This window comes from Psittacula echo, assembly GCF_963264785.1.
Source record: "Psittacula echo genome assembly, chromosome: 6".
In the NCBI taxonomy this organism is placed as follows: domain Eukaryota; kingdom Metazoa; phylum Chordata; class Aves; order Psittaciformes; family Psittacidae; genus Psittacula; species Psittacula echo.
Genome location: NC_137743.1, coordinates 28,435,671 through 28,450,879, shown reverse-complemented (window position 1 = coordinate 28,450,879; position 15,209 = coordinate 28,435,671). Strand labels below are relative to the sequence as shown.

The window sequence follows — 15,209 nt, the reverse complement described above, 5'->3', positions numbered from 1 at the left end:
CCTGCCTTATCCTGCCTTGTGTATTTTTCAGTAAAAGGGAAGATAGCAAGATGAACAAGAAAAACTAGCTATAAGGTATACATATACTCCATTAATCCTAATAATCCTGTCCTGCCTCTGTACTGGCTGTAGGTTTGTTGTAAAGAGTTGGTCCTGTACAATGAGTTTTTGTACTGTCATAGCCATTTGTGCATGAGGTATCGAGACATCAGTCTCGTTTGTTTGCTGTCAGCCTCGGAGGGAGATGTTATTTCACAAATTAGTAGCTGAATTTACTGAACAGGCTAAATTCCCTATGCTGAGAGTGGTGGTGGGTGCTGGAATATGAATTCCTTTCCCAGAATTGGTCCCTGGACATGCTGTAATACCCCTTGCTGCTTCCACATGCGTGTCTGAAAAGGTATTTATGCTCTGGGCAGCCATGGCCAAGGTCTTACGGGGCAAATCTTGTGTTTCTGGTTCACTGGAACACCCTACAGGCCTGACTGTTCTCCATAGAAGGCAAGACTTTGCCCAACTTGTTATCCTCTGCAGAATAGTGCCCAGACCTGTTGTGCCAGCGGCTAGCTCTTCACACAACCATTGCTTCAGCGGAAAGGACGGACAAAGGCAGTGCTGTTATAGTGTTGTGACACAGGGGAACAACTGTCTCAAACACCTTTGTGACTTTCTGAAGGGTGACCAGAAAACTGTAGCAGCCCTGGGAGATAGACTAAGATTGATGCCCTAACTGAGAGCTTTTAGATGCCAAAAGACAAACCTTTCCCTCAGATTGCTGCTGTGCTTTAGTGCCTACTTGATTACTGGGTCAAATGCATTATGTTACCAAATATAAGCTTTCCCTGATCAAACGTATGTTTTGTCAGCCACATAAATGCCAGCATGACTCTCTCATTGCTACAACATATTAAACACCTTGGAAATGTTTCCTTAAACTCTAGGTCAGTCTTATGAAATCCGTCTACTTGAGAATAGGAAATTGGGAGAGTTTCAAGATTTAAACACAAAATATGTAAAGGTAAGGAGAAATATAGATTTCTTTTCTTCCTGCTATTACATACAACCTCTAATGAAGAGCCTGACCTTGCTCACACTGAGACAATGGAAAATACTTTGCCATTGTTTTTAATGGGAGCAGGGCTGATAGAGTTGTTGAGTGCTAGTTTCACGGGATTGTGCAGCTTGGCTTTACAGGGCTTCAGGGGAACCTTTATTCTGTTTGTGACCAGGGCCTCAGAGGTTCACTGTGAATACTGGGTTTGGGGGAATCCCGAAGTTCAGAGGTGAACATGGTCAAAACTGCTGAGAGGCAGACTTGTCTCCCTTCGTAACCCCAGAAACATGCCTGGGCTGTTACAAGTCAAATGGAGGACCCTGATGTTTACATGGTTCTGAGATGCAGATCTTGCATAGCTTCAGTTTATTTTGATTTTGGGCATAATTATGAACATACGGAACTTAATCATTTGGTTTTGGGGATTTTTGTTGTTGTTGTTTTCCCACCTCCCAAACCAGTTCAAATTCAAAAGCTTTGGTCTGGATCTTGGTGCTGGATCCAGCGTTCAAGCCCTCCTCTCCCCAATTCTTGGCTGTTCTGCCTCAGGATTTCTTTTGGGAAGTGGGGACTAGTTGCAAAATTTGGATTCCAATCTGGATTTCAAGTGTTGTCCAAGTTTAGGTAGTTTCCTGTTTGTCTTTGGCCTAGTTCAGGAAGCATGTGGATTGGAATTCCAGTTTTGCAGGTGTTCCCACCATGGCTTGCTTGCTTCTTGGAGCTAGGGTTTGATTTGGGCATTTCTCAGGTTCATTGGCAAAAATTGCTTATTCATTTGATACAGAAGCCCCTAGGAGGAGCATGGACTTGAGAAACTGGGTCATAATAGGTCATTAACTCGTGCAAGTGTAGCACTCTGAATATACAAAAGGATATATTAGTTAGGAGTACTTTGGACTTGTCTGCCCTGGGGATTGCCCTTATTCCAGCCTTTTTTCTCCAGTTATTGACATGGCTGCGCCATTGCAGACCAGAGATGAAAATTCTCCTGTTACGGAAGTTTTCCTATTCTACACTTTAACTACACTGGGGCAAATCCAATGACTGGCTGTTAATGGCTGGAATGAAGTTTAATTCCCACTGGCAAGGTGTCTGGGCATGTCAGCTCCACTGGTGCAGGGACAGGTGAGCTGGCTTTCACATGTGCTAATCAGAGTGGGATATAGTGGGGTTGGGGCACGGTATAGACACATTAAATATAATCCCCTTGTGAGCTATTTTGGGTGTAGAGGCAGTATAGTGATGTCTGCATGGCATGGCACCTAAGATTAGGTGGACATTGCTATTACGCTTCCAGATCGAATCCCAGAAAGCTGTACAGGGCTGCTCTATGCAGTGTAGACATGCCCTGTGAAGGGGAAAGGGTGTTGCTCTCTCACCCAGGGGTCCCTTAGGAATTTGGAAAACATGGTGATGGGTCTCTTAGGTGGACCCTCTACTCTCCTCATGACTAAGGATGGGAAACATAACAGATCAGCTTTTGCTTTCTACTCTGGAAAACCAAAGTCATCTCAAGAGAAGGGCCTCTGGATCACATTGTTCAGCTTGGTGTCTTTTCTCAACAGAGCATAATTCGTGTAGTTTTCCATGATCGACGCCTGCAGTACACAGAGCATCAGCAGCTTGAGGGCTGGAGGTGGAGTCGGCCTGGGGACCGCATCCTTGATATAGGTGAGACTATTTAATTATGGTTCCTGTGCAGCGTTTGGAAGCGAGAGACTGAATGACATATGGAGTATTTGTATGTGTGTTTAGGTTTTTTATATCCTATTCTCTTAGGAATCCTGTGTGTCTTTGGGTGGGAAGGAGATCTAGCATTATAGGTCCCAGATAGATGTATCATTGGTGGCTTGGCTTTTCACATGCATCTTGTAATTGTGTGGAAATGCTTTCTCTTCTTCAATTTAATATTTTTAAAATTTTAGGGGTTTTCTTCTACAGATATTCCACTGTCAGTTGGTATCTTGGATCCAAGGGCCAGTCCAACCCAGTTGAATACTGTTGAATTTCTGTGGGATCCATCAAAGAGAGCTTCAGCATTCATCCAGGTAAGACAGAACTGGTATTTCTGTGGTACATACAGTGGTGAGATATCTTATAAAGACCTGGAGAGTTAAGGTAACCAGGAAACGAAGAAGAAAGATGCTAATGATAATATACAAACTCAAGTGACAGTTGTGTATAGTTAATTTGTAGGATGCTTGCTAAACCAACTTGGTAGCAACTTGCTAGCTTTGGAGTACTACTTACTACAGCTAGGATTTTAGGATTTTTAATTTTTTTTTTTAAAGAATGATGTTGCTTTATATACATAAATTTTGTCTAGAGGAAATTGTCCATAACCTGTTAGTTTTGCTTGCTTCCCCCTTTATGAGTGTTTCTCATCCCATCCCAAATATCAAGTATCTGATTTTAATCTGTGTGTGGGATTTACTTAAGGTAAAGGATGCTTTTCCTGATGCCTTGTTTCTTTCTGAGCTGCTTGTTCTTCTAATTGTTTTGTCCTGAGGAACAGAAATGAAAACATCAGAACTCTTCAGCCTCTCTTAGCTTCTCGAAAGGAGCCAATACCTTATGTTAAGACAGAATCTGAAGTTCAGATTTGCATGGATTCCAACTGCCCCCAGAGATGAGCACAGCTTTTGTTTTGCCAGGTACATTGCATCAGCACAGAATTTACTCCACGGAAACATGGAGGAGAGAAAGGTGTGCCCTTCCGGGTGCAGATCGACACATTTAAACAAAATGAAAATGGTGAATACACAGAACACTTGCATTCTGCAAGCTGCCAGATCAAAGTGTTCAAGGTATGAGGTAGTTTTGTCTTTGTTGTCAACTAGATTAAGACATAAGAGCATGCATAGTTTTTAAATTGTATAGGATTGATGCAAGTAATGGAGTAAAAGAACAGACTTTTATCTGAGTATGCTTCAGATCTTAAAAAGGGCTCTTGCACACAAAGTGATATAAACACAGAACTACACAGCAATTCTAGTTAAATTCAAATGACCCAAGTGCTGCACCAAGACTTATGCCAGTCCATTATGCCTTGAACACTGTATAAATACTGAGATGTTTAGGGTATCCCACTGTGTTTTGGTGCTTTGAGGCAGTGATGACATTATGGCATCTCCAGATTTTTTTATTCAGTCCTTCATGAACAGTGAGATTTTGAAGATCTTAAATACCCTTTTTTTTTTTTTGTTGCAGCAGAGTTCCTCTCCATGCTAACTAGGGGAGAGAAAGATTCAGAGAGAAAGCATCTCTGAAGATCCTAATCTGGGCATGGCACATGTGTAGACACTTAACAAAAAGCTTTTCATAGGCCTGTTTTCTCAAAACTTCTGCTCCAGTTTTGCTCCTGTGAGCAGTGTCTTACCTGTTGCTGGAGAGATGGTACAAATACCAGTTGAGGTGCGTAACTCATGGAGTGGAGCTCATGTCTGAAATGAGTATTACCAAATCTCAGGACTGTGGTCAGCTTATTTGGCCCAACAGACATTAATGGGGGATGTTACATAAACAGTGGAGATGCTTCATTATATTTTTTTTGTCTAGGAAATGCAAATCTGATCTTATTCTGTATGTAGAGTCCCCATAAATCTTAAGGACACTTTTGTGAATGTATTAGAGAAGAAATCTGTTGGCCTGTGTCTCCAAACTTGTAATACTTGGCATAAGGGAAAGCTTGTGCTTGTGCTTATAGCCTAAAGGAGCAGACAGAAAGCAGAAGACTGACAGGGAAAAAATGGAGAAGAAAACCACCCAAGAGAAAGAGAAGTATCAGCCTTCCTATGAGACAACTATTCTCACAGAGGTAAAGCATTTTAGACATCATACTATTTCAGCATGTTGAAAGATAGATTGGAGAGAAAATGCAGTCTAACTGAGCCCTGGAGATTGTCTTGTGGAGACATGTATGCCTAGATCTGGTTGAAATTGAGAGCAGAGTGAGATTACAAAATGTCTCTCACTGATGAAGTTTATAAAAGATGCCAAAGTTTCTTATATTTTAGGGTGCAAACCAACCCTTAACAGCCTAGCTTTAAAAGGAGTATTTTCTCTATCTTGTGCTGTGCTCCCGGGCACTTGTCGTGGTGCTTAAACGCCAGTTGTGTGAGGCATTTTCTTCAGAGCTGTCTGGCAAAATCTTATGTTGGAGATGGGGCACTTGAATAGATGAATAGGGTGTCTGATTAAATTATTAGTTTGTTTTTCTGTGAATGTGCCTGTGAAGCTACTATTGCATACAAGATCTCAGAAGATTCTGGCACTCTAGGAATATCTTGGATGTCTTATATTCTGATGGATTTGGGGTGGAGATGTGTGTGTTTCTACTCCTCCCTGCCATTACTAAGATGCTAAGATGTATATATAACTTACCTCAGGCTGCAGAATTACTAAGCAATAGGACTCAAGAGAGTGGTTTAAAAGTGCTGTTCCTTCGCCCTGTGCGGATGTGTTGTTGTTTGATTTAGTTCTTGTATTTTTTGAAGTGGCTTGCTGAACTTCTAAAAAAGAGGTTTTCTTAATTTAAATAAACTTCGTGTTTGTGAGATCCAGTTCTTCCCACTCAGTTTTCCTCACATTGCAAGGAGCAAACAGCATGTTTTCTAATTCAGCGTGGTGGTTGTTAGTGAGGCTTTTGTGTACACAGACCTAATTCTACTGAGTTGGCAGATCCCAAACTCTCCCTGTGCACTTTGACATATTGCATGAGGAAATGTGGGTTGCTAAAGAGTTAAATATTTGCTAGTGCTCATGAGATGATAAAATATTTGCTAGATGATAAAACTCCAAAGCTACACTTGTTTTCTTTTTGTCATTGCAAACAAGGATACTACAGAGCATTTTCTTGAGCTCTTGATGATGGGGGTTCCACAGGGCTATATTTCTCCTACTGATTACAGTAGCTTAAATTCAGAACACAGTCACCAGTTCTAGCTGGGTTGCTCTGGTTTTACACTACTGTAATGGAATATGGAGTTTGACCTATATTTGTGAAGGCTTTTAGCAGTTTTGTGTCTGTCTCTCTCAAATTTTCTCCATGTAATACCCATTTTTAACTTGAGCTCTTCAGCTAATAGTCAGAGGTTTTAGCAGACTGGTTTGAATTCTGCTCTTTCACTGGTACTAACCTGAAGCAGTGCCTCTGGAGCATATTTGTCACTCTTCCCTGGATTTAATTAGGGATGTATAATTGAGACCAGGGGTATTTCTGTATCATTGCTGCCTTCAGTCTGCACTGACTTACTGGCGTTGCCCTGACTCACAGCTGTGCACATTTTGGCCCAGTGTTATTTGGGGACAGGCTTTGTGAAATGAGAGAAATGTGGAATGCACAACTGGAATCAATCTGGCCCCTGACAGCCCGCTTGGAGAGCACTGTAGAAAATCCATGGCCTGTCTCCTTCTCCCAGCAGGAGTGATGAGCTGAAGTTAGTGGCATGGCAACAGCATGAATGTGGTGTTAGAGAAGAATCAAATCCTTTATTTCCATCCTTATGAAAGTATCCCCACTGCTTTTCTTCCAACAGTGCTCTCCCTGGCCAGATGTGCCTTATCAAATGAACAATGCTCCATCTCCAAGTTACAACAGTTCTCCCAACAGCTTCAACCTTGGAGATGGGTATGTAACAAATAAATGCTTTTATCTTTCTTGTTGCTATCGTAATGTTGCGTGAGCGTTGTTTGTGTGTGCATGCATTTCATACCCTGGAAAAACAGGTCAAGGGTCACCCTTCCTCGAAGGGGAAAAATATTTCCCACTAAGCATTTAAAGACCTTCTATCCAGGAATTCGCTGTAATGCACAGTACTGTTTGTATGTCCACTGCTTATGTGGTGGCTGGGAGGTGAGCTTCAGAGGATCACCAGGACAATTCCTGCTATAAATTTCCTTTCTTATTCTTCTGTTCTTCAGAGAACACATGATGCCCTGTACCAGCATTTCCCACTATTTTCTGACAATAGTGCTGAAGTCCTTCAGCCTTCCTTTCTGTCTGAGGTAGTTCGGGGTGCTGGATTCCCAGTTGAATGGGAATAAAGGAACCCTGTCTGTGGGAAAACACCCTGAGTTTTGAGAAGCCATTCCAGAACACATGACCAAAAGGAGGCATATTTAATTCATTAATATATAATACTATTATATCTATATATAAAAATAGTATATATATAAAATAAATATAAATATATGCTTATTATGCATATTATATATTATTATATTTTTATATATTTCTATAGATATTTTTATATATCTATAGATATAAAAATATATAATATATATTTATATAAATAGATATATAATATGTATAATAAATATAAATATATTATAAATATAAATATAATAATAAAAAGTAGCAATTATAAAGAAACAATTTTAGTGGTCCTGAAGCACTCAACGTGATAGCTGATGACAGAAATAAATGGCAGGGTCCCTTGGTACTTCTGAGTCCTCCCTGTGACACACTTGTCCCTAGGAATTTGGCGTGAGCCTTTCTTTTCCTCCTCTAGGACTTTGCAGCCTTGCCTTCCTGCACAGTTTATTAATTAATCAGTGTTGTATGAGAAATTTTCAGTGAGCAACTTCAACCTATGAATAAGGACAGACACTGAAAGGAGAAAAATTGGTGTTAGTAGAATGATCTGTTGAGCATTTTCTTCCACTGCTAGGTGATTAATTCTTTGGGAAAACCCTTGATCGGTTGAAGTCCTGTCTGTGTTTTAGGAGGGTTTAACAGAAACATGGTTTTATGTAATATAGTTAAATTGCAATTTCCTATGTTTAAGGTAACACCAGGGTTGAGTTATAAGGTCGTTTATTCATTTTTTGTGGTGAATCACTATTAGACAGTGGATTTAGTTAAGGGATTTCTGGCTCACAGAAATTTTGGGTTCAGCCACTCTTGAGGTCACAACTTTCATGCTTAGATGGTGCCATCAGTATGGAAAAGTTTGAATGAGGTCAGTAAACTGGGTAGGACCTCAACTGACCAACAAAAGGCATGAGTTGGGGCTTGGGTTTTTTTTAATTATTTTTTCTTTTTGACCAGATTTTGGACACATTTTTTAAAATCTGATAGAGGAAAAAGCCAAGTTGCTGTGTAACTTGTGACGGTTGAGTCAAATGGAAGAGGGGGAAAAGGATGGACACTGCTATGTAAAATTTAAAATAATGTTTTTTTTTTCTCTTCCAACTTCGCATAATTTTTTTTAGCAACAGTTCTCCAACCCACCAAGTGGAGCTCCTGCCTCCCAGCAATGATGTAAGTACTTGAGATCATGTTAATGTGGTGCTTTTCTTTTTTAGGACACTGGTGAACAGTTCATTTCAAGACCTTCTTATTCTTTTTGCAATGTAGCATCTCCTTCCTTCTGCTTCTATTCAAGATGCCCAGCAGTGGCTTCATCGTAATAGGTTCTCTCCATTCTGTAGACTCTTCTCAAGTTTTTCGGGTGAGTTTAAACAGTCCAATTATTTTGTCTTTGTTCTCTTTTGTAAAGGCAGCTCAGGCTTCGTATCAAGAGCATCTGCTGCTGGCCACTGTTCGTGGGATCACTGGTCTGATCCAGTGTGGTTGTTCTTTTGTTCTTAGATTTGTTAGCATTTGCCGCAACAGTTTGTAGAAATATAGAATAAGTAAAGATGGAAGAGAATAATTTGAGATGGAAGGAACTTTTTAAGTTCATTAAGTGCTACCTCCTGCTTGAAGTAAGTCCAGGGTCTTGTACAGTTGCATCTGAGTATCTCCAACGTTGGAAATTTCACAATCTCTCCAAATCTCTTCAAATACTTGACTACTGTCACAGTGAAGAAGTGTTTCGCATGTTCTGTCTGCTGCCTCTCATCCTGTCCCTGTGCACCTTTCAGAAGTGTCTGGCTCCATCTTCATTCAGCTGCATTTTCACTGTACCCTCCCATTAGATAGTTATACACAGCAGTAAAATGGTGGAAGGGGGAATTCTTAAAGATGTTGAAACCTTGAGGAGCCTCTTTCTGACTTGCAACAGGGGGGTTGGAACTAGATGATCTTAAGGTCCTTTCCAACCCTAACTATTCTATGATTCTATGATTAAATAACCTTGTGAACATGGCAGGATGAGAAAACTAGGCCATTTAATGGCCAGTATTAAATATCTAGCTTTTCTCTGATTTGGCTAGAGTATCTTTCAGTGCAGGGCTGCTGTTTTGGCAGCTTCTAGCACTCTGCACAATGATTGATTTGCATTGTACACCTCTCTGAATCTGCTACTCTCTAAGCAGATCTCTCTGATTTAGCTTTGTGAATTCTCTCCTCCTGGCCTTTTCCTGCTGCCCATACACACAGTTTGGAAGCTAAGATTTGCTTAACTTCTGAAAAAAAATCAATTTGAAATATGTAGGTGCTGACTTACTGAAGATGTCCAAAGAAGATTTTGTTCAAATCTGTGGGCCTGCTGATGGAATTCGGCTCTTTAATGCAATCAAAGGAAGGTTTGTACTTCTTCCTTCCTATTATTTTTGTTATGGCAGCATCCCTTGGTAATTTCAGTCTTAACTAGAAGTTAATCCTGGAGCTGTAGCATTTAGACTTCCTTTTAATACTTCAGAGAGGTCATCTGAGAGGATGGAGATCACAATGGTATTCAAATCCAAGCACAGCTCAGACATGTTGCTGAAATGAAGCAGCATAATGTGGATCTCCAGTGCTGGATCTGATATGCTACCACCTCATAGCTTCCCTTCACTTTATACGAAACACAGCCTACAATACGCTGTGTTCCATCTCCATCACAGGTAACAATCAACAAACAAACCAACCTCTGGAGTCTCAACTGACTCCTAAACTTACTTTTATTGCAATAACATCTTAAATTCTACAGCTGGACAGGATTCAAATCAGTAAAGGCAGGTATGATGAGCTGCTTGGCAAGTGCTATAAACCTTTTATTCTTATTTGATCCTGATGAGATTAAGGCGTTCTGCTGTCTGCCACCACCTCCCAGTGGGCTCTGGCTAGACCCCCTAAGACATCTAGTCTCCAGCATTAAGACCCTTAAAACCCCTTAGCTGGTTATTGATGCGCAGATTGAATGTTTCTATCTCTCATTGTTTAATAGCTGACTGAAACAATTTTAGATCTACTAAATAACTTACTACGGTTTTTTTAATAACCCACAGAAATGTAAGGCCGAAAATGACAATTTATGTCTGTCAAGAACCAGAGCAAAACAGGTCCCATCTCCACCAAAAACGAGAAAATGGAGATAGCAGTCTTTGTGGTAAGTTTTTATGTATAGACTTTGTTAAACACTTAACCTGGAAAGAATGTTGCTTTCTGCCTGAGCTTCTGTGTGGGACAGCTTGCTGTTTAAAGAGGTCCTGTTTATCTCAGCTTTGCCACTCCGGTTAGTTTCAGGGCTACAGATTCCAACTGGTACCATCTTGTCTCAGAAACAGACCAAATTTATAAGCTATCTGCAGAATGCTCTAGCAAAATCTCTGTTGAGTTCTTAATAGGGACCATAGCATTAAAAACTAACCCCCATCCACAGTTTGCTTCAGATTATGTCTTGTTTGAAAATATTCTGGGAAATGGAAGGTCTTAAAGTGAGGTTCTAATTCTTGAAAGTTCAAAGCTTTTGGGGACTCACTGACCTTAACTGTCCCTCATGATGTGATGTACAGTCAAACGAGAACAGAGATTGTCCTTCATTCTTGCACATAGTATAAACTAGGCACAGCTTTTCTACTTGGTTGTTTCTACCATTTGGGTTGGATTTAAAACTTAATACTGTCATCTACAGTTATTTGATACATTGTAGTCTTCAGTTTGTGCCTATGGGATCGGTGGGATAGCATCTAATGAAATGCTACTTTTTTGTAACATAATATCATTTGTCTTAGTAGTTAATTGGATCTACTTTAAAATGTCAAAACAATAAAAGTAGATTATAAAAAAAATTAACATTTTTGTGAGAGGGTTTTTTAAGTGCCCCGTGATACATGTTGTCATTAGTCCCTGTGTTTTCCTCTGGGCAAAAGTAACGTGTGCTTTATTTGTCCATGACATCCAAATACTGGGTATTTTTTTACAAAACATCAAGCCTGATATTTGGGGGCTGCTTTAAAGGCAGTAAGCTTATGTATCTACTGTCAGGATTTGAACCTTGATCTTAAACCCATTTGGTTGTTGATATGGAGCATCTTGGTGTTATCTGTAGTTGCTATTCCATAATTATAACTCTGTAATTACTTTCAACATGTTGCAGTATATCATGCAATCTTCTTGGAAGAATTGACCACGCTGGAATTAATTGAGAAGATTGCAAACTTGTACAGCATTTCTCCACAGCAGATAAATCGAATCTATCGGCAGGGACCCACAGGGATCCATGTATTAGTGAGCAATGAGGTAAGGGGTAATGTAAACTCTGTCAGAACTGTAATAGTTGTCTGACTTCTTGAAGTTAGAATGGCCTTTTAAATTAGGGTATGAATCTTCAAGGAAGCTTAGCAGTTACTAACCCTGACATGTTAAAGCAAATACTTAAAGCAAATCATTCATGCATATCATTGATTTTGGTGTGGTTTTAAGATCATTGCTTTGTAAAAGAGTATGTTTGCTTTTTTTGTTGTGTTGGATTTGTTGTGGTTGGTTTTTTTGTTGCTTGTTGTTTTGGGTTTTTTTAACAAAACAGAACAAAATAATTGATTTCCTCTTCATGTTGACTACTGAAGCAAATTTTGGAGCAAGGATCTAAAATAAGAACCTTTAAAATTAAATAGGAAATTTAATTTCTATTTAATTTTCTTCTTTCCTTAAGAAGGCAGGTTTGAAAATCTGTAGGGCAGTTAGTCTTCCATCTTGGCCAGTGATTACAGCCACTGGGTCAGAGTCAGTGCTATGTAAGTGCACACTATAGTTTAATGGACCTCTGCTAGCTGTTTGTGTCCCATTACATGATGGCTTAATTTAGTCCAATCCATTAACTTGCAGGTTAATAGAGAGTTGCCATTCTTCCTCTTTCCTCCCCACTAAATTACTTACTCATTCATGCACCAGAATCACTTAAGGAGCTTCATGTATAAGAAACATTGTTAAAACAAATGAAGCAGAGCGTAGGTCTCAACTGGAGCCTAAATCGAAGGCTGTAATGCTTATTCCTAAAGTCTCCTTGCTGTTTCAGCCTGATTAAATCTGAAACCCTGATGCTTTATGGATGTAAAGTGCTTGGAGGCAACTCTTGGTAGGGGAATTGCCTGAACCAGCTTGGGTATAAGGCTTTAAGTATTTAAGTCAATTATTAACAATGTCTATTGCTTTTTTAATATTTTTTTCTTGTTCTAGTACTATAGTGCAAAGAATAAGGCACTCTATGAATGTACTTCGTGCATCATTAGGCACAGACTGGCCAGTGAAGTTTGATTTGCAGGAGCAGGGGGTGAATGTTAAACCCCAAAGAGAATAGGGAGGTTAGTCTAAGTTGAAAACGATATTTGGTGTGAGAACTTAAACTGGAAAGTGCTCTACTTGAATGGTATTCAATAGTTAGGAAAAGGCTTTTGCTTAAAGCTGGATTTTCTGAGCTTATCAGAGAGGTTCTGGTCACCTCCCCTCCAAAGTTAGGTGTCCAACATCTGCTTCAACTGTCTGAGACACCCCTGAAGGTAATTTATCTCCTGCGTTCCACGCAACTACTCTAAGGTGAGAGAGTGCATTGACTAAAGATGAAGCTTCAATGAGCATTTCAGTTTGGATCTGAAGTTAGCTGAATCTTTTAACTTAACTCTTTAGTTAGGGGCCTCACTAGAACCTGCACGTGTTCTGAAAATCTAGTTTTATCCTGACTAGCTCAAATCTCTTTAGATACTTATCTTGCTTCCCATGATCTGCTTTGCCTCTCATAGCAGTTTCATTAAGATTCCTGTGCCTCAACAAAATACAAACAGATAAATGATTCCTGCAAGCACATTTTGACTGATGTCTAGTAAAAATATCCAGGTGGCTGCTGCTGAGATGGCTTTTCAGTAGCAATTTGCCTTTATTCAACAAGGAGTCCATTTCTCAGGGCTGACCACCTCTGGGTAGTATTTCAGATGCTAATGTAAGCTCAACTGAGCTTCATCGTTCAGCTGTATGTGTATTTTAGGAGATTCTAGGAGATGGACTGTCTTCATCCAGCCTAAACTAGTATAGCTTCACTGAAGGCAATTAAGAGCATGGTCCTAAATAGACTAAGTGAAGTGGTATAAGAACTTAAAGGATCAAGAGCTGCAAAGAGGGTGGTAAAATGCTGAACAAGCTAGATCAGTTCCAGGCAAGCACTTTAATATGTGCTTCTCTTAAGCACATTAGTAGCTGCAAGGATCTTAATTAATCAGTCATGTATTTTAGTAATCTTATGGGCAGGGTTACTCAGGACTCTCTAGGACTGGGCACCAAATGTTGTTTGATACCTCTCTTCTAAAGTCTATACTGGCACTGAAGGAAACTTGAACGTAATTGCTCTTATGTTGGCTTTTTTGCTTCTGCCCTTCAGATGGTGCAAAACTTCCAAGATGAATCTTGTTTTGTTATCAGCACATTAAAAGGTATGTATTGCTGTTGCTATTACACGTGGCTCTAATGATAATTTCTCCTTTTGATTGCCCTAAATGTTATTACAAACTTGGTGCTGTTACCCGGAAAAGATAAGTAATCTAATTTAGTGTAAGGAAAGGTGTTGCATCAGTTTGCACTATGATAGACTGATGAATCTATTTTCTTCAGTTACACTTATAAAACTTTCATAAATCCATTGATAACACTGACATAAATGAGCAGAAAGCCCTCTAGTAAAATGGTAAAAGATGACTGTTAGTATGTTGTATTTTTTAATGTAAATGCTTTGACCTAGATGTTCAATATTGATTTTCATGAGTGGGTTGTAGAACAAAGTTACAAACTATTGCAGACTACCTAAGAAGAAATCTGGAGTTCTGTGCTGTTTTCCAAAAGCAATGAAAAAATGCTTTGCATTTCTTTGTTACAGCTGAAAGCAATGATGGCTACCACATCATTTTAAAATGACCGTGCTGCACAGAAAGACTTTAACAGCCTAAAATTTAGTGCCTCACTGAGATTTCTACAACCTAGACTGGAAACATGAAGAACCTTCTGGATAAAATGCTCCTGTGAACTAAGAATTACCAAACAGCTCAAGGGAAAACCTACTATTACAGATATACATTTCTGGTGGTGTGTGGTTTAGTTTTTTGTTTGGTGGGGGGGGGTTAATTTTTTTTTAATAAGCTGGAGCTGAGAACATCCTCAAAACTTGTACATGTTTCTTCCTCCCTCCCTTCCTCTTCAGTCTTAAAAATTGTTGAGGTTTCTGCTTATTACTTTGAAACATCTGTCTTGTACTAAAGGGAAATGAAAGATAAACAAAACCCAATTCTCTAGACCCCTCGTGGTTGGGTGAATTGATTTATTTTCTCTTCTGAGTGCTCTCTTGCTTTCAACACACACCCTGTTGCTGATCGACACAGGCTCCCTAGGGCTTCTCTTTTACTCTTTGAGGTGGAAGGTCTGGGGCTACATCCAAAGCCAGACTGAGCAATGCAGAGGATGGATTTGGTGTCCAGTCCTTACCCAGAATGTCAACCCTGGAAGCCTGCTCTCAGCTATTCTTCACCTGTAGATGTGATCAAAGTTCAGAGACCTCGGTCCCCCCTGACAGGGCTTCTGTAACATCCATCCAGCAGAACAATTCCGCAGGGTTCAAGGGATGACAGACAACCTGTGGCAAGTAGTTCAGTACCATATTATATCTTTAGCTTTAGAATAATGTCCCTGAATGGAGTATATGAAGGTTTTCTGAGGAAATGTTCTGAATGTTGGAAGTTATAGAGTTCATGGCACATTCATGCTATGGATTTATTCTACTCTAAAAAGTGTTGATTAATTGCTATCTTTACTGTAACTGGGAATCAGGTTTTGTAATCTTAATGATTTTTTTTCCTTCTGTTACTCACTAAAGTAAGTAAAACCGAGTTTTGACTGAGTCCAGGTAGCAGATTATCTTAGTTGCTGCTTCTTGTATTTCTGCTGTTTCACTCTTGACTCCCATTTCCAATATCTGCAACTATGGTCAACTCCACCCTTCCTTGGACGTTTGGGATTCCATCCAAG

At 39.7% G+C, this 15,209-nt stretch overlaps 1 protein-coding gene across 1 annotated transcript in view; it reads left to right on the top strand.

The window, feature by feature from the left end:
* The window catches only part of TFCP2L1 (transcription factor CP2 like 1), a gene marked incomplete at both ends in the record, with an annotated part of 32,046 nt that extends 17,941 nt beyond the window's left edge, over positions 1-14,105 (top strand). The window contains 13 exons of the mRNA XM_080621495.1: positions 942-1,018; positions 2,620-2,725; positions 2,996-3,102; positions 3,709-3,861; positions 4,761-4,871; positions 6,592-6,683; positions 8,270-8,318; positions 8,415-8,508; positions 9,436-9,526; positions 10,214-10,314; positions 11,305-11,447; positions 13,576-13,627; positions 14,068-14,105. Of these exons, the coding sequence (XP_080477621.1) occupies positions 942-1,018; positions 2,620-2,725; positions 2,996-3,102; positions 3,709-3,861; positions 4,761-4,871; positions 6,592-6,683; positions 8,270-8,318; positions 8,415-8,508; positions 9,436-9,526; positions 10,214-10,314; positions 11,305-11,447; positions 13,576-13,627; positions 14,068-14,105 (1,214 nt within the window). The remainder of the gene's footprint in view (positions 1-941; positions 1,019-2,619; positions 2,726-2,995; positions 3,103-3,708; positions 3,862-4,760; positions 4,872-6,591; positions 6,684-8,269; positions 8,319-8,414; positions 8,509-9,435; positions 9,527-10,213; positions 10,315-11,304; positions 11,448-13,575; positions 13,628-14,067) is intronic.
* Between the last annotated feature and the right edge of the window lie 1,104 nt (positions 14,106-15,209).